General features: G+C 41.5%; 1 protein-coding gene across 1 annotated transcript in view; it reads right to left on the reverse strand.

The window, feature by feature from the left end:
- The window catches only part of NAV2 (neuron navigator 2), a 231,203-nt gene that overhangs the window by 203,121 nt on the left and 4,440 nt on the right, over positions 1–23,642 (reverse strand). The window contains exon 3 of the mRNA XM_029911548.1: positions 16,998–17,050. Within this exon, the coding sequence (XP_029767408.1) occupies positions 16,998–17,050 (53 nt within the window). The remainder of the gene's footprint in view (positions 1–16,997; positions 17,051–23,642) is intronic.

The raw sequence follows: 23,642 nt of genomic DNA on the forward strand, positions 1-23,642 counted from the left end.
ATGCTCGCGTCTTCAGGAACTCTGGTCTGTTTCAAAAGCTGGAGGAAGGGACTTTCTTCCCGGACCAGAAAATAACCATTGGGGATGTTGAAATGCCTATCGTTATCATTGGGGACCCAGCCTACCCCTTAATGCCATGGCTCATGAAGCCATACACAGGCAGCCTGGACAGTAGTCAGGACCTGTTCAACTATAAGCTGAGCAAGTGCCGAATGGTGGTGGAATGTGCATTTGAACGTTTAAAAGCGCGCTGGCGCAGTTTACTGACTCGGATAGACCTCCGCGAAACCAATATTCCAATTGTTATTGCTGCTTGCTGTGCGCTCCACAATATCTGTGAGAGTAAGAGGGATGGGAGGTTGAGGCAAATCGCCTGGCCGCTGATTACGCGCAGCCAGACACCAGGATGGTTAGAAGAGTACAGCAGGGCGCGGTGCGCATCAGAGAAGCTTTGAAAACGAGTTTTGTGACTGGCCAGGCTACGGTGTGAAACTTCTGTTTGTTTCTCCTTGATGAACCCTCCGCCCCCACCCCCCAGTTCACTCTACTTCTCTGTAAACTAACCACCCTCCCCTCCCCCCTTCGAGCACCGCTTGCAGAGGCAATAAAGTCATTGTTACTTCACATTCATACATTCTTTATTAATTCATCACACAACTAGGGGGATAACTGCCAAGGTAGCCCGGGAGGGGTGGGAGAGGAGGGAAGGAAAAGGGCACACTGCAGTTTAAAACTTTAAAACTTTAACACTTATTGAAGGCCAGCCTTCCTATGCTCGGGCAATCATCTGGGGTGGAGTGGCTGGGTGGCCCGAGGCCCCCCCACTGCGTTCTTGGGCGTCTGGGTGAGGAGGCTATGGAACTTGGGGAGGAGGGCTGTTGGTTACACAAGGGCTGTAGCGGTGGTCTCTGCTCCTGCTGCCTTTCCTGCAGCTCAACCATATGCTGGAGCATATTAGTTTGATGCTTTTCCTGTCTACCTGGTCAGTGCATCTGAGTTGAGAGTGCTGTCCAGAGCGGTCACAATGAAGCACTGTGGGATAGCTCCTGGAGGCCAATAACGTTGAATTCCGTTCACACTCCAGTAATTGTGGTTCTTTGAGATGTGTAGTCCACATGTATTCTGCTTCTGGTGAGTATGTGTCCTGTGCAAATGAGATCACATATTTTTTGGCTAGCGATGTCCATTGGATCCTCGCACTTTCCCACGCAAGGGCATAAAGGGCAGAGTGGACCCAATCATCCCTCAGTTTTTTTGCCAGTACTGAATCCTGTATCTATAGGACTTTGTAGAAGCAGAAAAAGAACGGATTTTGGAATCCACATGGACAACACATCTTGAAGAACCATGGTTACTGTCAGATAAGTAACCATTCTTTCTTCTTCAAGTGATTGGCCTCATGGATCCCAGTTCTGGTGACTAGCAAGCAGTGACCTCATAGGTAGAAAGTGGATGATAGGAGCCCTATGTAAACAAGGACCGTAGGACAGCTGTAACAAAGTGGGCATCTGATCCTGAAGCCACAATTAAGTAGTAGTGCTGGGTGACAATGTGGACTGATCCCTGTGAAGCTGTCCAGCAAATTTCTGAAAAAGGCATACTTCTTAAAAAAGCCACAGAAACTGCCTGAACCATGACAGGATGGTTGCTAACTTACATAGATAGATCTAACCTGGCTATCTCTAACAGGATCTAATACAGTTAGATACCCATTTAGACAACATTTGGGTGGAAGTAGCTTGAGCCTTAATCCTATTTGCAAAGGCTACCAACAGTCTGGAGGAGCTCCTGAGGGGTCTTGACCTGTCCAGCTAGTATGAAATAGCCCTGCCCATGTTAAAGGACTACAATTTGGCTTTCACCTGGTTTAAGTGGTTTGGGGAAGAAACTGGGAGGTGAACCAAAAAATTTAAATGCAAATCAGAAACAACCATAGACAGGAACTTGAGGTGCGGCCTAAGAGTCACGTTATCTCTATGGAACTATGTGTAAGGGGAACCAGCCATAAGGGCCTGAATTCCCCAAACTGATATCATGGCTACTAAAAAGCTTGTCTTCATAGGTAAAAAGAGCAGGTTGCTAGGTGCTCAAAGGAAAGTTCCATTAAGCCAGATAACACTGTGGAGGTCCCAGGAAGGGGGTGGCTCCCAGAATAAGGAAACACATGCATGAGAACTTTTAGGAATCTAGCAACTGTAGGATGGGAAAATATGATACAGCCCTGAATAGGAGGAGGATGTGCTGCAATTGCTGCTAAATGTATTCTTAGGGAGCTGATGGATAGTCCTTAATATTTTGGGGTTAGCAGATAGTTCAGAATAGCAGAAACAGGTGCTTCCAAGGGAGACAGGGGACGCTGTACTTCCCAAATAGAAAATCTCTTGCATTTTGCTGCATAACAGCACAAGACAGTCTAGCAGAGGCTTTTCCGCTATGCACTGAGATGTCTGGACATCAGCTGAACAACTTCTTTCGTGGCAGCTATCTAGCCTGCATCCAGACTGTCAGATGTAATGATACTGGATCCAGATGTATGTTCGAACATCCATTTTACTCAATGATATACAGTAGAGCAGGTAGTGTGAGCAGAGTTTGTGATGAGGCAGGTTCACCTACTCTGAGTACCAGAACTGTCTGGGGCTGCCACGATCACTACACCTGAATCTTGTCGGAGTTTCCTCAAGATTCTCAATATTAACAGGATTGGTGGGTAGGCCTACATGAGCCATGGAGCCCATGAGATGAGAAAGGCATGTGACAGCGAACCTGGAATCAACCCCCCGGCCCTTGAGTGCTCCAGCAGTTTGGAAAAGGAACAACAATTGAACACATCAGGAATGTGCCCCTTTACCCAGACTAAAGAGGCACTTAAAGTGCCCATCATTCATCTGATAGCAGCCTTCAAGAGGGGCAAATTTTAAATCCTGGGGACTACTGTGACAACTGGTCTATAACTTTTGTCTGCTTGGAAATTAACCATGAAAATAGGTCAAGCTATTTTAATAAAAGAATGTTATAAACAGGTGCAAGAAAACCAGACAGAGGCTGAATTAGTCCAAACAAAAAGGGCCTACTGACAGGGGTCAAAGACTATGTAGAGATTGGACTTAACGCTACCTATACCAAGTTTGGCCTTACAGAAATGGATTTAATTGAATGAAATAACAAGGGGATGAACTATGCCACCCATTCCCCTCTCCTGCCTTTTGGGGTCCTTAAAAGGAGATTTTGAAAAAAGCAGCATGGCTTTCCAGCTCAGCTTATCGCATCTCGTCTCAACGTCCTCGATCACAAGCGGACACAGCAGACCAGACCGCAGGGTTTTCTTCCCGAGAGGAAGGTCAGCAGGCCTTGCTCTCGTTTAAGGAACTTTATTTTCACCTGAGAGTCCTGAAAGTCATCATATCCTCATGACATCCAGTCCTCAGCCCATAAGTGGTGACACTCAATTGTCAGCACTGCAAAGGCACATAAGATCCTGTTCTGTCATCCTCCCCCCTTGTGTTACTTTCAGCTCCACTATTTTTCTTCCTCCTAACCCCTCTCCCACTCAGCTTTTCAACAGATTCTGAAATCAACTGCACTACACGTATTACCACATCCAGCCCTGCCTTGTCTGAGGAGAAAGGACCCAAATCAGATGATATCCTTGACTGTAATGTGAGCCTGGGTCCAAGCAACAGGTACCGTGGCCGACTTGCAAGCCTAAAGTATCCATTCATTACTGACCAGCCATCCAGTGTTCCAAGAACATCAACAAAAGTCATATTTCCCGCACTAGTTCTATCACGTATTTTCTTCACCTTGTGCCTGTCTGTTAAAAACAGGAGACATGAATGTACTTCAGACAGCAAGACAGAGTGAAATTAACCCTTTCCTTTTCATCAAAGAAAAGTGTGTTAGTGAAAAAAAGAGAGTGACATTTTGCCTCCAAAAGAAGAGAGATTTTAATAGGCTTTTATTAAGTTTGTTTTGCATAACTACTCAGTTTTAGTTTCAATATAAATGCTTGTTTTGATTTCTTGTTCTTTCTTGCATTTGATCAATGAATGAATGCTTTTGGATGTATTCCAAGCAGCCATATAAACCACGGTCTCTGTAGAAAAAAAACCAAACTTTTCTATCACTGTTTTCATGTTGAATAATGCAAGTGTTTATAATATCTTTCACTCTTCTGACCCTTCAGATCAATACAGCAGGACTCAGCCATAGCAGCTTGGGTCCCAGTATCAGGGATATCTTCAAATCTATTACAATAAGTTTTGCCTTTTTTGGGGGGGGGGGGCATGATACAAACAACTAAAATGATACTAACTACACTAACTATAGAAACCACGAGTTAGAGACCACTAACTAGCCTAACAAGAGATTGCATGGTGAGCCGAGTAAGGGGACACTGCAGAGGTTCCATCACGCTGCCATGGATAGTAAGAAGGAACTGAGGGTCCATTGGGCTGGTTGTGCCCTTTATGTACTTGGAGGGTGGTGAAGGGGGGCGCCAAGATTTCCAGGGCGCAGGTGTGGCCAAAAAGAATCTGTTCTATGGTGCCTGTGCATCAGAAAAAGAATCCATAAGAACAATCACTATAAGAACCACCAACCTTTAAGTTACATATAAAAAAAATTCAAACTGGAATTAAGAGGTTAGACGCCTGCAGAAGGCATGGAAATATGTGGTACTGGTTACTGTATGCTGTGTTTTTCATCCCCATCCAGGAACTCAAGTACTGAAGGATTCGATATCTCAATCTGTAACCTGAATGTGTAAAATTAATTCTGAAATCAATCAAACCCTGAAACAAAGAACTATAATAATCACATGAAACATTTAGAATATGGCTTTAGAATTCTTTCCTCTAAATAAAACATTTTCTGTCTGTATGTTGCTTTGGGCCACTTTCTTTATATAAATAAATAGTGTATTTCATTTTCAAAATTAAAATAGCATGTATGGATTAATTTCAAACAAGGAAAGAACATCATGGGCCAAATCCTTAATTGGGATAAAATGATGTAGCTCCATCCATCTGCTGATCTAGCACCATGTTCTTCAATATTAATGGGCTAGATCAAGCATTTAGGCTCAAGCTAGTGTAGGGGGCAGTTCATAGCTACCCACTCCAGCAACAGCTCTGGTAAGAATACACCTCTCTGAAGAACACAGCTCCTCTCTTCCATGGTGGCAAGAGAGAAGGAGTGACAGCTCCTGTGACAGCCCATTACCAGACACAGCATAGCCTCGCCATCATGGCTGGCCAACATGCGTGTTTGGGGGTGGTAAGGAGGGTGGAGTCCGTGGCTCCACCTACTCTGTGCCCACTTACTTGCTGGGGTGGCAGAAGAGTGAACGTTTTGGGTATACAGTCCCTGCTCTCCTTCCTGTGCCTGGACCCAGCAACCAGGTCCTACACACAGTCTCACTGGGGAGTGTTTCAGAGTGGTAGCTGTGTTAGTCTGTATCAGCAAAAACAACGAGGAGTCCTTGTGGCACCTTAGAGACTAACAAATTTATTTGGGCATAAGCTTCCATGGCTTAGAACCCACTTCATCAGACGTATGAAGTGAAAAATACAGGAGCAGGTATAAATACATGAAAGGATGGGGGTTGCTTTACCAAGTGTGAGGTCAGTCTAACGAGATAAATCAATTAACAGCAAGATACCAAGGGAGGAAAAATAACTTTTGAAGTGGTAAGAGAGTGGCCCATTACAGACAGTTGACAAGAAGGTGTGAGTAACAGTAGTGAGAAATTAGTATTGGGGAAATTAAGATCTTACTCCTCCTCACTCTTCACTATAGCTGCATAAGCCAGGACAAAGGCACAGTTTAGTCCAAAATAAGCAAGTTAGATTAGGGATTTATAAAAATAAATCCAGCCAAAAACCAGAGAATAAACTGTCCTGGACATACATCCCAGCAGCTTTAGAGTAAGACTATTTAATTACTTAAAATAACCAAATTAAACATACTTACACAGAGACAATGCATCAGCAGAAGCCTGAAATCAAACATCTACAAACAGACACTCTAACAGAAGTGAAAGCTAATTTCTCTGGACTGGATAATCCTTTGTCAAAAGTATGACCTGCTTTGGATATTTGAGTGTGAAGAGCTTTGTACTAGGTATTCTATAAATAGAGACATATTCAAATAGAGACAGAAGCCTAGGTGGCAAAAGAAACAGTTGTATAAACAGCTTCAGCTACTAAATCACAAACCTGACACAGAATCTTTGTCACATTCTGGTTTAGTATGAAGAGTTTCATGACGTATCTCACTGCACATTTTTTCTTATGGATAGAGAAAATAGGGTCTCTGTTCAGAAAATAAAGCCACTATGTGGAATTCAGAAAGCAGGACCTGAACTATGTAAACATGAGCAGGTATCTTTTGCTGTCAACATATGCTTTAAACTTACATTACTCAGATCCATCCCATTTAGAAAATCTACAAAGATTTCTCCATAGCTGGGGCTCAGAAAGGGAATGAATTAATTAATCCTATAAGGGGAGATAAATTTATGGCTACAATTTATTTCCTGTCTGATTGATTCCCTAGCCCCTTGCTTTTAATCTTTTTTCCCTGCAAGGAGGCTTAAAAAAGGCCTTTACCATAAAGGTCAAGTGAAAATAATGTTGAGGACCAAAGATAAGTACTGTATCGTTAAGGATCTGTCCTTAATTCACTCTGCACATTTCAGCCTGAGCACAATTTCCACTCTTGAGACCAAATTCAACCTTGGTGCAAGCAAGTGAAACCACACTGAACTTAATAGTGTCTGTTGTTCCGACAAGGGTCTCAGTAATGGGCAATTTTACATAACAGATGTGCTATAATATGTAGGCACAATAAGATGAGTGAAGACGGCCTCATCTCTGATGTCCTTTCTGGTTTATGTCAAAATCCTAGTGTGATGAAGTGGAACTGTTTTTAATGTTTCCTCTGAATATTGTGTGGGTGCCTCAGTTTCTGACCGACCCTCTGTCGCCTAGCAACTAATGGCCAGGCCCTTCCCCCTACAAGGGGATGCTAAAGGTGTGGGAGAACAAAGAGGTCAGGTGACCTCCTGGCTCGGGAAAGGAACTCAGCAGAGAAGGAGGGGCTGGAGGGGTTTTAGTTTGGAGCTGGCTGGGGACGTGGAGGGAGTGCAGACGTGGGTGTCTGGCTCGCTGGGCCCCAGAATGGACCCGGCGGAGGGGTCCCGTTCGCTGTACCGACAAGCTCTGTTTTAGACCATGTTCCTGTCATCTAATAAACCTCTGTTTTACTGGCTGGCTAAGAGTCACATCTGACTGCGAAGTGGGGGTGCGTGCAGGACCCCTGGCTTCCCCAGGACCCCGCCTGGGCGGACTCGCTGTGGGAAGCGCACGGAGGGACATATGCAGAATGCTCCAAGGTCAGTCCCAGGAGGTGAAGACGTGTGAGCTTCTTGCCCTGAAGACAGTCTGCTCCAAGGGAGAGGAGGCTCCCCAATGTCCTGACTGGTTTTGTGGGGAGCAGTTCCAGAGCATTGCCCGGGGACTCCGTGACACCTAGTATGACATTAAACCTTGAATTGTTATAATAAATTAATTTTCTCTTTTTTACTTTTCTGGTTGCATTAAGTAATCAATTTTTAAAATAAACTAAGCAGCCCCAGAATAAAATCATAGCCATCAAAATGTGAGTCACTTTTACTGGGGAAAAAAAATCTCATCTACAGCATATCAAAGCTATCACTTACTAACGTGAGTGTGACACATGTAAAGCACATATTTGCTTATTCCTGGGTGGGAGACCATTCCAAAAAGGTCCCCTTTCAATATATAGCAAGATGCAGAAGCTCATGCACACTGCAGCTATGCTTTTTTTCTTTTCTTTCTTTAAAGGACAAAAGGCAAGAGAAAGCATCCTGTGCACTTTCCGACTGAGGGGGCTCTGTTTTTATTTAGGCCCCTACTGTGATCAAGTGAGACTGAGGCTACCTTAAAAAAATGCAGTGTTAGACATTCCCATACTCAATATTTAGCCAAGTATCTCAGCATGCAGTCAAGGAGTTAAGCCTGTGGCTGCCATAGTAAGTCTGGCATTGATCCAGGTAATGCTTTTCCCTTCACACTAACATACAGCTGTGCTGAAAAATACCAGGCTAAAGCCAAAAGATGTCCATTTGTTACTATAGGAACACCAAACAGATGTAACATTTAAACACAAACTTACTGAGTAACAAAGTCAAGTTAATAATAAGGCCTAACAAAAACCAAGACACAAAAGTTCCCTGCATCAGATTTCTCAGGATAACCTTAGAGAAGAATTATTTGAAAATACACATCTTTATTTAACCATCGAACTATGATTCCAAGAAATCCTGTGCCTGGAAGTTATGGAGAAAAAAACGTTTGTCATGCTTTTGATCTCTTCTGCACTACTGTCTCTCTGAATTACCGTAACAGCACATTTCTAGGCAGCAGAACTCTGCATTGGGAAGGGGGTGCTCTAGTGTCTAGACCCCCCCAAAGTGAGAGGTTCTTGGGAGGGGCACCTTCAGAAGATTTATTGCAACTAGTCACACCCATCTAGACAACAATGGCATAAAAGTGTTTGGAGGATCAGGCTCCAGTGACTGCTGATTATCCAAAAATAAAGACAGTGTGAGGGTCAACTAGGCAGCTTTGTGGAATTTCTCTGTGGGGTGTTAGAGCTTGAGTGCAATTTCCACTCCTGAAACCAGATTCAACCTTGGTGCAACCAAGTGCAACTACTCTGAAGACAATGGAGTTACACCAGGGCTGAATTTGGCTTTGAGTAACATGGGGCAGCATCCTCAGCTCAGCATCAGATAGGAAATGCCGAACAGCATTTAAAAGTGATCCCTGCAGTTAACTGACAAATTCCAAGGTGTGTCCTCTGCAATCTCCCTATGCTGAGTGGATAGTAACTGTAGTGCTAATGGTGAGAAACTGCAGAGATGAAATTTTCAGGTCTCTAACTATAACAAAAATGACTTTTAAGAGACAAATTGGAAGGCATTGCCCTAAAGTCTCTGTTTTTTATATCTATAAAGCTGCAATTAAATATCTGGTGGTTAGTGCAGAAGGCAGCTGCCCACTTAGTGATGTTACACACATAAGGTCAGATCCTCATCTGATGTAAATGGCTGCAGATCCAATTATTTCAATAATGTACATTTATATTCACCATACATACATCTGACATATGAATCATATTACACCTGTTCCAAGATTCCACTGGATTCCAATTTGTTTTGGGGTGCAAATGAAGATCAGTTCTTTTAATTGTTAAATTTCTTTATGGTTTGTGTCCTGGTGGCAACCCCCATTTTGTTATTGATCCTGGGATCATTGACTCTTGAATTTACTTTCTCCCTTAAATTTACTGACCCTCAGGGCACTTTGTAAAGTGTCTTTATTTTATTTTTTAGGGGAGAGGAGGGTTTCCCTTGTGACAAGGCATCCCTGCCTGGGGCACCCACATGCAACAGGCCTCACCATAACAGGTATGTCTGCCTCCATTTCCCCTTTCTTCCTCCCATGAAAGGAACACAGTCTTTCTCAATGTCCAGTTCAAAAGTCTGCTGGGGGAAAACGTATTTATTCTTGTACATGTCCAACAGCCCACAGAACCCTCATGATAAAACCATTCTCCCAAAATATAACAGGTTCACAACAATTTTCACGCCCACTCCTGGGATATCATTTCCAGCTCACCCACTGGAGAGTCATTAACCGTCTGCCCCCTTACACTTTCTCCTCTTGTTCCAAGGCCCCAGTATCCAGACCAGCCACCTGAGAGCTCCCAGTTTCACTTTCGTCCCCCATGACTCGTCTCCCAGAGCCCCAAGTCAGGTCTCCTGAGAGAGAATCCCTGCAGTGTTCCACTCAGCCAAGCCTCCCTGTCTGAGGCCTGGTCTACACTACAAAGTTAGGTCGACATATGCCACATTAGGTCGAGTTAATAATGTAGGTGTCTACACTACCAAGTCCCTTCCGCCAACCTAAAGGGTTTGTAAAGCCGACTTCTGTACTCCACCTCCATGAGAGGCATAGCGCTTCGGTCGACATCCATGCAACGACAATGGGATAGTGTAAACACTGCTCTGTGTAATTCAAATGAATTGGCCTCCAGGATGTGTCCCACAATTCTCCGCTGTGACCGCTCTGGACAGCACTTTCAACTCCACTGCACTTCAGCCAGGTACACACGAAACAATCGCCCCGTTAAAGCCCCGGGAACTTTTGAATTTTCATTTCCTGTTTGATCAGCATGGAGAGCTCGTCAGCACAGCTGACAATGGATGCTCAAGGCCGCAAACACGCTCCAGCATGGAGCACACAGGAGATGGTGAATCTTATTGCTGGGTGGGGAGAAGAGTCTGTGCAGGCAGAGCTCCGAACCAGCAGAAGAAACGCTGACATCTATGCCAAAAATCACACAGGACATGGGGGAGAAGGGCTACACCAGGGACACCCAGCAGTGCCGCATGAAAATAAAGGAGCTTCAGCAAGCATACCAGAAGACAAGGGAGGCGAAGAGTCACTCTGGTTCTGCCCCACAGACATGCCGCTTCTACATGGCGACCCCACCACTACCCCCAAATGCTCTGTGGATACCTCCCAGGATGACCTCGGGCAACAACAAGGAGAACACTGTTGATGAGGAAGAGGAGGAGAATCCATTCTCCCCGACAGCATAACTATGTGGTCCCACCTGTCAGTGCTTATTTCCCGGGCCCAGAAGCTGTGCTCCACCGTGTCAAGGTGATGCGCAACTGTCACCAGCATCTGCGTATTGCTCGCTCCATGGCTTCCAGCATGTCTGCTTGCGTGGCATCACATTGTTCTGTGCAGTAGTTCCTGCTTCAGCTGAGCAAATACCGCAGGATAAGGCATGAGGTGTTTGCAATACTCACAACAACAGTGTACAGCTGAGCAGGGTCCATGCTTGCCGTGCTATGACGTCTGTGCAGGTAACCCAGGCTTGGGGAAAAAGGCGCAAAAAAGGCTTGGTTTGTTTGACGTTCATTTCAGGGAGAGAGGAAGGGAGGTAAGTGCATCACGGGACGTTAATACCATGTTCTCATAACCACCCGCACAAATGTTTTGGTCCTATGAGGCACTGCAAGCCCAATCCAACATTCCACTCTGCTCCGTGCAGCACTCTGAGAGTCAATGCCAGCCCTACTAGTGAGGATGCGCTCCGCCGACACAATGTGCATAGTGGGGACATGCAGAATCAACTTGCTTAAATCGGAGGCTCAATGTTGACTTAAATAAAATCGACCTAATTCTGTAGTGTAGACATACCCTGAGTGTCCTCTCAGCTCAGATAACATCCCTCCTGGACTGATCCTTTGTTCTGGGCTCAGCTTCCCACAGCCCTCCACTCAGGCCTACTGTAAGGGCCATCTCACACATTACTTACCAGTTCACTTCAAAAGTACAAATTAGACATCTCATCTACATGTAACGCTATATCATTCAGAGCTGTTATGCTGCTGAATGACATCTGTGTTGCACTAAAACCAAGATGTTATCATTTTACAACAAACCTTTGTAGTCACCTCTATAGTTATGGAATACTTTAACCAATTACCCACCCAAGTGAGGGTTTATACCTACTTTAATCTGTGAGAGTTCAGCCCCCAAGATCAACTACAGTAGAGAGAAGTTTTTAATAGAACAGAGACCGCATGGTGCACAATAGAGTCTACACAGTGCTCTTTCTACAATCATTACTTTTAGTAGCCAACCAAACAATACACACACTGCAATCTGGTAAAGTGAGATCATTACAAAATTAATAATATTTGCATTACTCATACAAGGCCTTACAGAAACACCCGAAATGTTAGTCCTCATCATCACCCTCACCATCACCACCACCAGTGGTCATCGTCCTGGTATCTCCCACACACCAAGGCACACGAGCCACAACACCTTTTATAATGTGTTATGCTGATGCCCATACAGATCGCTGAAGGTTTTAACTCCTTTTCCTTATTTGAACTTCCATGCCCCTCTACTTTTGGAGTGCCCCATTTTTCATAGGCTAACTCATTAGTTCCCCTTATACTTATTAACATTTCCACCACTGTATCACCATATTAATAGGCAGTTACCTTAAGAAAGTCTCCAACATCTCACCTTGGCTACCAATGGTCATCTACTAATCTTTCTCTCAGATGTTATCCAAACTCAGCAATTATTTCAGAAAATCAGCATATCACAAACATAGACCCAAGCTAGGCAGGTTTATTATTAACTTGCTTATGTTAACTTATCCTAAGTCCGATAGCCTAATTTTGCTAAGCTAAATATTTTACAGGACTGAGTCTTGTATGCCCTGTGTTATAACATTAATTAATATTTATGTTTCACCTCTATATTCTAAATATACCTGATATCTTTTATCTTTGGCTACATCTTCCTTTTCCCTTTGCTGAAGCAGGTTTTCCTTGCAAGTTAAAGTCAACATATTGATAATATGGGCCTGATCATTACTCAATGAGTCATGCCAATGATATTAATAAGAAGTGTTGCAGGCTCTGGCCCATACTGGACTAAAAATAGACTAACTCTGCACAATCTCTAGCCAAATGAACAGTAACAGAAAGACTGAACTCCCTCCTTTTATCCATACAACATGATAGGATATCTGCATCATAGATGACATTTCAGAGCATTACGGGCCAAAGTATGACAGGTGTTGTCATGATCTCTTTTTCATAGACAGATATACAAGAGTAGTCACCATTAAAATGATGAATTGACATATGACCACAGATATCTCATGGTTACCACAGCTATTTCCTATTCTAAGTATATGGGGAAATTGTGGTCTCTCTGCCCAGGCTACATTGCTTCCTGTGTCTCCAATATCTCCTCTGGGATGTCCCTCTGCTTCCTCAGACTTAGCATGGATAAATCAAACCCTCTCATCGTTCTGTCTACAGATTCCCCTTCCTCGTTATTAACAGCTCCTCTCTCCTCCCACTCCTTCAAACTCATATAACACTGGGGTTGTCTTTGGTTATCCATGCTCTTGCCAAATATTGTCACTATACTACTCCCTCTTTAACATTTCTAACATCTGTCCCTTCCTGTCCATCCACACTGCCAAAATCTTGGCTCACACTCTGGTTCTCTCTGATCTCAACCTCTGTAAACACCACTTCTCAGGCCTCTCGGTCTCTTACCTTGTGCCTCTTTATTTTACCTGTTGGATAAATGATCTTCCTTTCCCACTTCTCTGACCATATCAGCCTCCTTCTTAAATCCCTTTAAAACTCCCCATCCTGATGTTGAAGGCACAGCACAGCTCTGTCCCAGCCTACATATTGACACCTTTTTTCTACCTACTTCCTACCCCGATGCTCCACTTATCTCCTCCTACTTGCACCTTCAGGCTTTTTATCATCTGCAACATCCTTATTCTCCCACTACATCAAACATCCTCTCCCATCTACCTTCAAATCCCTATTTTAAAAAAAATCTCTTCCTTTACATAGCTCTCCACCACTGACCTCTACTCCTGTGCTATTGTGCTTTTCTTTTCTCCGTCTTATTCTCCAGTTTAATACTCTCATCTTTCAAGCTTCAGACAAAATATTCACTTTGCATGTTCTTTATGTCTTGTAACCATAATCTCCATCTTCACTCTTTCTTATGTGTTGTCATAATTTCCTATGTTTATGTAACAGAGGACCCCATCCACCAATCTGATCAGGGTGGGTGGATGCCTGTGCCCACATGGAGCCCCACAAGCCCTACACACGGACTTCACTGAGGTTTGGGACTAGTGTTAGTGTCCACAGGGACCAGATGGCAGGATCAAGGCCTCAGCTATTCAGGGTAAGGAGCTTTATCTCTGTTTTCTCTTTAGTACCATGGATGGAAGGCCCTAGGTAAATATGAAACAGAAGAAGATAATTTCAGATATCGCTGTGTACTGAAGTTTACAAATGCTCATTTTTTTTAAAAAAATGGAGACCACTGTACATGAGATATGCTCACATATATAGAGTAGAATCTGTATAATGACATCACTGTGTCACAGAAGAACTTCATTCTATCAGCAGTCATTAAAACCAGAACTGCTATTTATACATCAGAATTTACTGAAATACCCTGTGCCTTTCTTTCTACTTTACTCTAAAGGAAGTTTCACTATGTCTATATTCACAAGATTGTAAGCACCATTAAATACTCAGCATCTGTTCCCTAAGGAACCAGCATTAACTACAGTAACTTCCTATAAGTACAACAGATGGTACTATGGTATTGCAAACTCTGCAGAGTGGCGGATATTGAGTCTTTAATGTCAGCCGTTGGACAGTGAAAAAATAGATCAATATAAGATAAGAAAACAGTTGCCTAGCTTCTGTAATGCAATAATATCAATAATATCAAGAGAAGGGCATCCCCTGCTGTGCTCCATTGGCCCATGTTTGTTTGCAATAGTTTTTTCTACAACATGCACACAAACAGGAAATGGATTTTTTTTCTTTTGTTCTTCAAGAATGAAGCTATTTTCTGACATGTCTCATTCTATGCAGAAAAACTACAATTGTAGGGATGGTCTCTGAATTTTTCTGGACCACTCTATACCGCTATATGCTTAGTTTACCATACATTGTCTTCATGTCAACTGGAACTAATCACTGTCAATTATAGGCCTTTGTTGTTCTATTTAAACAAATATATATTACATAAATACATATGATCCAGAAAAATTAGTTCTTATATAGTGGACAGTTATGAAAAGGCATTTAATAGTATGTATAAAGTAGTACAGTTTCATAGTAAGCTGTGCTGTATTTCTATTTGAGAGGCAAAGATGTCATGTGCCTTTTCCATCTATTGAACGTTAACATCCAATTGTTAGAAGCTGTAATGTAGTTATACACAGCTGTGACTGAACAATTAGGTAAAAAACTAGGGCGAGACTGTGTGTCCTGGTGTATGTGTGAGGGCTGGAAGGACACAAGGAATTTTCTCCACAAGGGCCAGGCATAATAACAGTCCCTGTGCTTTGGGGAGGGCAGGGACTGATCCCTTTTAGTGTCATCAGAGGTGTAAATTACCCAAATGGGACGAGTTGAGATGAAGCCATGGCCTCCCGCGATCAAGTGCATCAAGGGATGCAGACTGCACCATCCAAATTAACAGTGTCGATCTTAGAGAAAAGTTGTGCCCACTGACCCAATGCAAATGATTGCAAACATTACCCCCTCTGGTTTACATTGTATTATATTCTTAGAGCACAGACACTGAGAAACATTGGCCTTTAGTGTTCAGTCATGGATAACCACGTGGATATGCACATTAGTGCAAGGAACAGCCATGATGATCTTGTGTTTCCATTGGTAAAGAACCGGAGTGTCCAGCACTGACTACAGTGCTAAGCATCCTAAACTGAGTGGAACAGGGTAGACAGCCCTGCCCCAATCCATCCTTCTGCACACACCAGGAGTGCAGGGTCAGTACCTTGGAGCAGGAAGTGAAGGTAGAATACCCCCTTTTAGCATGTTACACAGCTCCTGCTCTAGCACACATGCTGACAGCCATTATGCCCAAACCTGGCTTCTGCAACAACCCTTGGTGTCGGCTCTGGCTGCAAACACCAGAAGAGATACTTTAGTTCTTAGAGAAAAAGTGAGTTAATCTAACTTTCAGTTACAATGTAATAGATATTTTTTAATGTATTTTGGTATTGCCTGTAGCTCATGAATGAAATTCAGTTCTTACAATACACTTGTGAAACATTAAATTACAGTGATCTTGAAAGTTTCCTCAATTATTTATAATCTAGACAGCTGCTGTGGCTACAGCAAGAATAGCAGCCAATCTCTACCAAGGAGTAAAAGTAGCAAAGATAAATCTGTAAAGATGTTTTTCTTTTTAAGGAGTGGTTCTCTGTGGATATAAAGAGGTTAACCTCAAAGACGGGGGAAATGGAATATTAAAACACAAAACAGTTTCAGGCTCTGGGATGGAAAACTGCTGCCAAACCTTTAACCCTTCAACTGGTTCCATCATCAGATATATACAAATTGAACACACAGTGAAAAAATTTAAGAATTAAAACCACACATAAAATATGGTATAGAAGTTATACTAAAATAATCCTAAATTCAGTATCCAGCTGTAATTTGTACATATTTTAGATTTAATGTCATCACATGGATTCTGTAAAAAAATACTGAAGAACAAAGGCCTCTGTTTAAAATATATTAAATAATTTCCTTCTTACAGTACATTTTAAATAATCTTATTACTGCTAATATTCTCAAATATCTTGTCTAGAATATTAATTGCACTAATAGCAAACATACTCTTCATGTACTGTATACTTTGAGTTCTCCTACTGTATCTTTTGGTGCTTGGTTTCACAGATTAAATACAAACCAGATAAGTATGAACATTTTACAGATAAAAACTCATCACTGAATCAAAAAAGACAATGCACATTTTAAATTTTTCATTAGAACTTCCAAAGACACATTTGCAAATTCCTTTCTATTTTGGCATAACCACCGTTAATGTGTGAAAAAATTCTGTCTTTTGGAAGGACCTAAAATATGGAGATGATCTTAATAGAGCTTAAGAGATCATAGTCCATTAGCCTTAAAATACTTCATTTTATTTGCAGCAACCTTGACAAAAAGCCAGTTGCACATCTACTTTCCTGCTTCTGCAAAAAATATTATGAAATAAAAGCACAGTATTTACTTTTTGTATATTCTTATTTAAACAGACTATCACAAAAACATTAAAATATCACAGAAAGAAAAGTTATGTACCTTGTGCTAATAGATTCAGATCCAATCCTTCTCCTTTTGACTTCAATAGGATGAGAAATGGATCATCAGTTCTACTAACAGTCCAGATTTCCCCTTCTATATTGGTGCAAGCATTTCACAATACTCAGTTAAATTAACTGTCACACTTTACTAGGAATCGAGTAACACACATATGCACTGCTGCTTTGCCACTTACCATTTGAGATCTGTTCTTTGGACAGCCATTGATGTCTTCAATCTTTTCATTTGCTGAAAAACAAATATAAAAGGTAATGCAAAAAGTGTAGTAAGGACACTTGTACCAGTTATTTCCAGAGCACTTGTTGCTAGCTAAATCAAGTGGCCTAAGATTGTAGTTGTCCAATCAAAGCAAATGTGTGAAACATTGAGACCCATGCAGTGGCTGGATTTTTCTCATGGGTCATTCCTCCAGAGACAGCTGGAGCAAGGTCATCATCATTTCACAAGGAGACAACTGGGCTGACATTTCTTAAAGTGAGAGGTAACTCCTTATACAACCAAATGCTTAAAAACTGGGTACTGCACTGCATCACTGGTGCGCGCGTGGGTGCACACACACAACATGTGTGAAGATGGATGAGCGCAGGGATCATTAATTTCATAAAGTGTATGTGTATATCATAGATTTGATGACCAGAAGGGACCACTGCGGTCATCTAATCTGATGTAATGACATCTACCTAATACAGACTTCCCTGAATTAACTGTTGCTTTAAATTCAACAGCTGTGGCTGAATTAGAGTATATATTTTAGAAAAACATGTAATATTGATTTTAAATTTCCATTAATAGGGAATCCACCACAACACCTGGTATGTTGTTCCAGTGGTTAATTACCTTCACTGTTAAAAAATTACACCTTACTTCTAGTCTGAAGTTGTCTAGCTTCATGTTCTAGCCATTGGATCTTGTTATACCTTTGCCTGCTAGATTGAAGAGCCCTCTATCATCAAAATTCTATTCCCCACGTAGGTGCTGACTGTGATCAAGTCACCCCTTAACCTTCTCATTGATAAACTAATAGACTGAGCTCCTGGGATCTACCACTATTAGGCACATTCTCCAATCCTTTAATCATTCTCACGGCACTTTTCTGACCCTCTCCAATTTAGGAATAACCCTTTTGAAGTGTGGACACCAGAAATGGACACAGTATTCCTGTAGCAGTTGCACCAATGCCAAATACAAAGATAATATATATCCCCTTTGCTCCTATTCCATATTCTTCTGTTTATACATCCAAGGAGCACATTAGCTCTCTAGGCCTCTGTCACCCTGCAAGCTCATGTTCAGCTAATTATCCACCATGACCCCGCCGCACAAGTCTTTTTCAAAATCACTGCTTCCCAGGATATAATCCTCCATCCTGTAAGTATCGCTGCATTCTTTTCTCCTAGATTTACATCTTTACCATATTGAAATGCAAGTTGTTTCCTTGTGCCCAGTTTACTTAGCGATTCAGATCGCTATGTATCCGGGACCTCTCCTCTTTATTGCCCACTCGCCCACTCTTTTGGTCATCTGCAAATTTTGTCAGTGATGATTTTATGATTTCTTCCAAGGCAAGTGTTAAACAGCATAGGGCCAAGAATCAATCTGTGACAAAATCCCACTAGAAACATACCCACTTGATAATGATTCCCCATTTACAATTATATTTTGAGACTTGTCAGGTTTTTAATCCATTTAACGTGTGCCATGTGGATTTTGTATCTAGTTTCTTAAACAAAATGTTATGTGGTACCAAGTCAAATGCCTTACCGAAGTCTATTGTATCAACACTATTACCTTTATCAACCAAATTTATAATGTCATAAAAATGATATTGAGTTAGTTTGATGAGATCTATTTTCCATAAACTCATGTTATTAGCATTAATTATATTACCCTTTTAAAATTCTTTAATAATAGAGTCCAATATCAGCTGTTCCATTATTTTGTTTGGTATTGATGTCTGGCTGACAGGCCTATAATTACCCAGATAATCCTGTTTATACTTTTGCAAATTTTGTACATTAGCATTCTCACAGTCCTCTGGAACTTCCCCAGTGTTCCAAGATTTATTGATAAAGTAATACAAGCAGTCCTCAGCCAGCTCTTTCAAAACTCTTGGATGCAAATTATTCAGATCCACAGATTTGATGATGTCTAACTTTAGTAGCTACCCTTTAACATCCTCCTGAATTACTGTTGGAATGGAAAGTATTATATCAACTGTGGTGTTTTTGGGGTGACTGTTTTTTGTTTTTTTGTTTCCTCCAAACACAAAATGGAAATATTTACTGATGACTGTAGTAGGAAGAGAGCCTGAGACATAAGCCCTGTATCAGAGATCTGGTATGAGGCAGAACCTGCTCACAGAATCTGGCAAGAACAGGGTTTATATTGCAGAAATACACATTCCTAAAAAAGTGCTAAGCACAGAGTACTCACGCAAACACATCCTGATATCAAGTGGTACCAGAACATCCTGATATCAAGGATGGTACAAAAACATTCCCCAAGGATAACAGAAACACACTGACCCCTCCTAAAAGATAAGGTCAGATGACAGTACGTAACTTGTTTATATCAGGGTATAAAAATGTATCTCAGAGGGAGTATCTTTGGCTAGCCTAGGGGGCAGTGGAAAGTCCCACCATTGACTGAGCTGCATCCATTGTCATGGGTATACATGTCTTAATAGCTCATGGAATCTGCCAGGTGCTTCCTCAACAATAAACCTGGCTGGATGCCTTCGTACCTTAATGGATCTTGTGCTCATTGGGTGGTTCGCTCAAGGTCTGCTCTGCCAACTGTCTGTGTAGAGCTGGGACAGCACACAGGGAAAACATACACACGCAGCCAAACATCTGACCACAGTGACTTCAGCATTTTTGCATTATTATTGACAATTCTACCATTTGGACCAATACCATTGCTAGAACTCCTTTTGTTCCCAGTATGCTTAAAATACTCCTTCTTATTGTCCTTTACTCTGCTGGCCATCGACATCTCCTAGTGTCCTTTTGCTTCCCTTATCAATTTTCTATAATTTCTAGTTTCTAATTTATATTCATTGCTATCAATGTCCCCTTTTTCCAATTTGTTATAGATTGTTGTGTTTTTAAAAATATTTTTATAGCTTTGTTCACTTCTCCTCTAAGCCAGGCAGGTTTTTTAACCAGTGTAGCTTTCTCCCAATTGTGACCCTGTGCTTTCTTTGGGCATCTAAGAAAACGTTCTTAAATAGTTCTTAATTTTATTCACATTTTTCTGTTTAAATTCTCTCTCAGCTAATTTGTCTCATAATTCTCTTCTGCTTTGTGAATTTGGCACCTTTAAAGCACAGGGGTATATATTGCTGATTTGGTATCATGGGAGAGGTATTAATACATTATAAACTAGAAGAAAGAATTGGAGTTGGTGATCACATATCTTCTGTGAGGAAATCTTTGGGCTACAGAAAAAAAGAACTAGATTAGGCTCAGGGCTCTTCCATAAACAGGATTCTGTGTACTCTGTAGCAGAATGGGACCAAATGCCCTACCAACAACCCCTAAACTCTGTGGCAGCAACTTCTATAATCCACAGCAACGTTAATGTATTCCATTCCATTCCCCTCTAGCCACAAGCACACACAACTATAGAGCATAGTTGGAAATACTCACTGCCCCAAAATTTGTCAATGGTTATTTTCAAGGATAGTTTTTCCACCACCACCATTCTCTCCTGCTCCACTCCCTGGCCTCAATTCCCATAGCATGGTCCACACCACCTATGGTTCCAGGTGGCTAGGGATAGCAGATGGAAGAGAGCTGCTAGAAGAAATGGCAAAGGGTCATACTTGCAGCTTGCTCAGCAGTAGTGGTCTTTGATTGCAGCCTGGCTGAACTTCAACCCCTATCTTTCTGTTTGCCTAGAGAACAGTTGAATATGGCTCTCTGCAGACTCATGCAGATGACACTGCATCACTTACACAATTCACAATTTTGAGTTTCTCTCTGCAACCATAAGAGCTTGAAACAATCAGATTCTGGAGCACAGTTCTCAGCAGGAAGTAAACTCCATTGCAAATTCTGCAACCTCAGAATCCGGACTACATGGGTCTTTCCCGTTAACCCTTATTTACTGCAGCCCCATCAAGCTTTGATTATCTTCCAAGGCTCTTCCCTGCACAGAATGGGTTTCTGTATCATTAGCCTGGCCTAAAATTATTCTAAAACCAACATTGTACACTATGGGCTTATAGCAGTACAGCTCCAAGGCTGGAGAGATATTTCACCATTTCCCCCATGGCACTTTACCCATGTACAGTCAGATTACTCTGGTTTTATGTGAGTGAAATGAATTTCACCCTGAGATTTTTAAATGTTTCCAAACTTTTGCCACTTTTGATGCATACACTGAGGATGTCTGATGACTTCTCTCTTCCCCTTTATTAAGCTAGACATAGCAAAAGCAGCTTAACTCAGTGATAAAAGTAGTATGAACAGAAATAACCATTTTTTCATAGATAGAATCTGAATCAAAGGAGAGAGAAGGGAACCTAAAGGAAGGTTTGGTTTTATTTCTTCTGTGGCACGTGCATTATAATACTGTGAGACAGGTTATTAGAGTCAAAAGTATATGGAAACATGAGGGGGAAAGAGGGTCTCTACCACAATGTACTGTAAAGTGTTCTTTAAATCTGTTGGTCAGGCAGCTGCTGGTGTCCCAGATATAGATATGCATTCCCCACAAAAATAAAAATCCTCAACAAATGGCACTCGATACACTACATGAAAAGTTATGATAGGAATGATTCTAAACTGCCTTGGATAAGGACCATGCAGAGCAGAACATGGGTGGATATATAGAACCTTTTATACAAAAAGTAGCTCAACACACTGTACAATGAGTTAAGTTCTTTGTTACAAACAGCTTTGTTACAAAGCTATTAAGCATTAATCAATGCCTCAGCCACATCTTTGGACCTTACAATAATTTTTCCCGAGTAAAAGGATGTTGGCCAATACAGTTCATAAAGTGCTAAAACTTTTACTTGGACAGCTATCCAGACCCAAGCAGAAGAAATCTTTGCTTAATGTCTCATCCACAGGATAAATTGTGATTCTGGCATGTCCTGACTGTATATGAGTCCAGATGCAGATTTGGAACATAAAACCACAACCTTCTGGCCCAAAGGTGAGAGTAATAAAGGCTTTTCTACACATGAAAGTTATTCTGAAATAAAAGAGGTTGTGTATTTAAAGCGGACAACCATTCCAGATTAACTCCGTGTTTGGACACTCTTAATCTGGAATAAGAGAGTTTTTTTCTAGTTTAATTTGACGTACTTCCAGGTGAAAATTCCTGAATAGTCATTCCTAAATAATTCCAGGAACAGACAAGCCGTTAGTAAGCAACAGTGTTAACTGAGAGATCAGTAATGTGACAGAGGCAGCAGTTTGGCAAAATAGGACATTACTGTCCATTATTTATGAAGATTACCAGGCTTGGAAAATAGTACTGCAATTGCGTTCAATCAAGAAAACTAAGATACTAGGAACTCTGTGCTGTTAAATAAATGGCTTTCTAAAAGTAGACTGAGTGTCTGATGCTGCTCCCATTAAAGTCAATGACAAAGTTCCCATTGACTTCAATGGGAGCAGACACCGAATACTTAGATCTCTATAGAAGATTGAGAGAGTGTACTACAAAATGTACAAAGTGAAAGTATATTATAGAAAATGCTGATACAAAGCCAACAAGGGTAAGTGACCCATCTTTGTAAGTGTAGAGCATACTTTTGTCAATTGAAGTGCTCCACTTACTGAGTATGGTAGTAGAAATCTGTCATCTTAACACAGACTTTCAATCATGGAAACAAAAGAGATTTATAAGTAGTGCAGTGTAGCGCGAGGATATAACACAGAATCTTTCAAGCTAACTACGGTTTAGCAAACAACTTAATCCTTTCCAGTACCCAAATTAAAGGACTTTAATTTCTGTTCCATCAGTCCCTACATTTGTAACTTTTGGAATATGATATTACATTCTTCTTAAAAAATGCTGGATTCGATAAACAGAAGAAATTGGCAGTCCCCCCCAACACAGCCTCAGATGAAAATCCACAGGAAAACTCTCTCTTTTCCCCTTGGAGCTTTTCCCAGGTATGTAGTGTTAAGAGTCTCTTGAAGCTCCTCCCCTATCACAGGTGAATCGTAATTACCCTGAAACACCTAAATTGATCCATTTTTAAATAGTTCAATGGTTGTTGTAGCTAATTTTTTAAAAATGGTTGGCCAAGAGTTGAGGAGGAGAAAGCTCATTTTGGTTATGTTGGCAGCTCCACTGATCTCTCAGTAAAAACTTCAGTCAAAACAAAAGCCAAAAGTTTGATTGACAGTTCAGTTTTTTAAGTTCAGTGTCTCGGGTGTGATTCTTTGCCATTTAGATTTGATATCACTTTGTATTTGTGTGTGTATAGACATGCATTCAGTGTGTTGGTTTATTCACAATGTCAAAATCATCTGTGCCAATGTACATCTTAACTCTGTGCTCCCATACCAGTGTAACACTACAGTATATATTCCACCTTTCAGAGTACCAGTACCATTAGTTGGCCAAGTGAAGAAAGGCTTAGCACTCTATGCAATGGCATTTCACTGTTTGTAAGTCCTGCCCCCTTAAGACACACTCCCTGACCCAAAAAGTTTACAATCTGACATCCAGGTTCTGCGAGCAGTAACACATGGGAGCAGTCCCATTGACTGCAGTGGGATTATGCATATACATGAAGTTACACAGATGTGTAAATCTTTGCAAGCTTTGAACCAAAATAACCTAGCATTTTGTC

Source organism: Terrapene carolina, unplaced genomic scaffold, assembly GCF_002925995.2.
Source record: "Terrapene carolina triunguis isolate 2854851 unplaced genomic scaffold, T_m_triunguis-2.0 Scaffold96, whole genome shotgun sequence".
Taxonomy (NCBI): domain Eukaryota; kingdom Metazoa; phylum Chordata; order Testudines; family Emydidae; genus Terrapene; species Terrapene triunguis.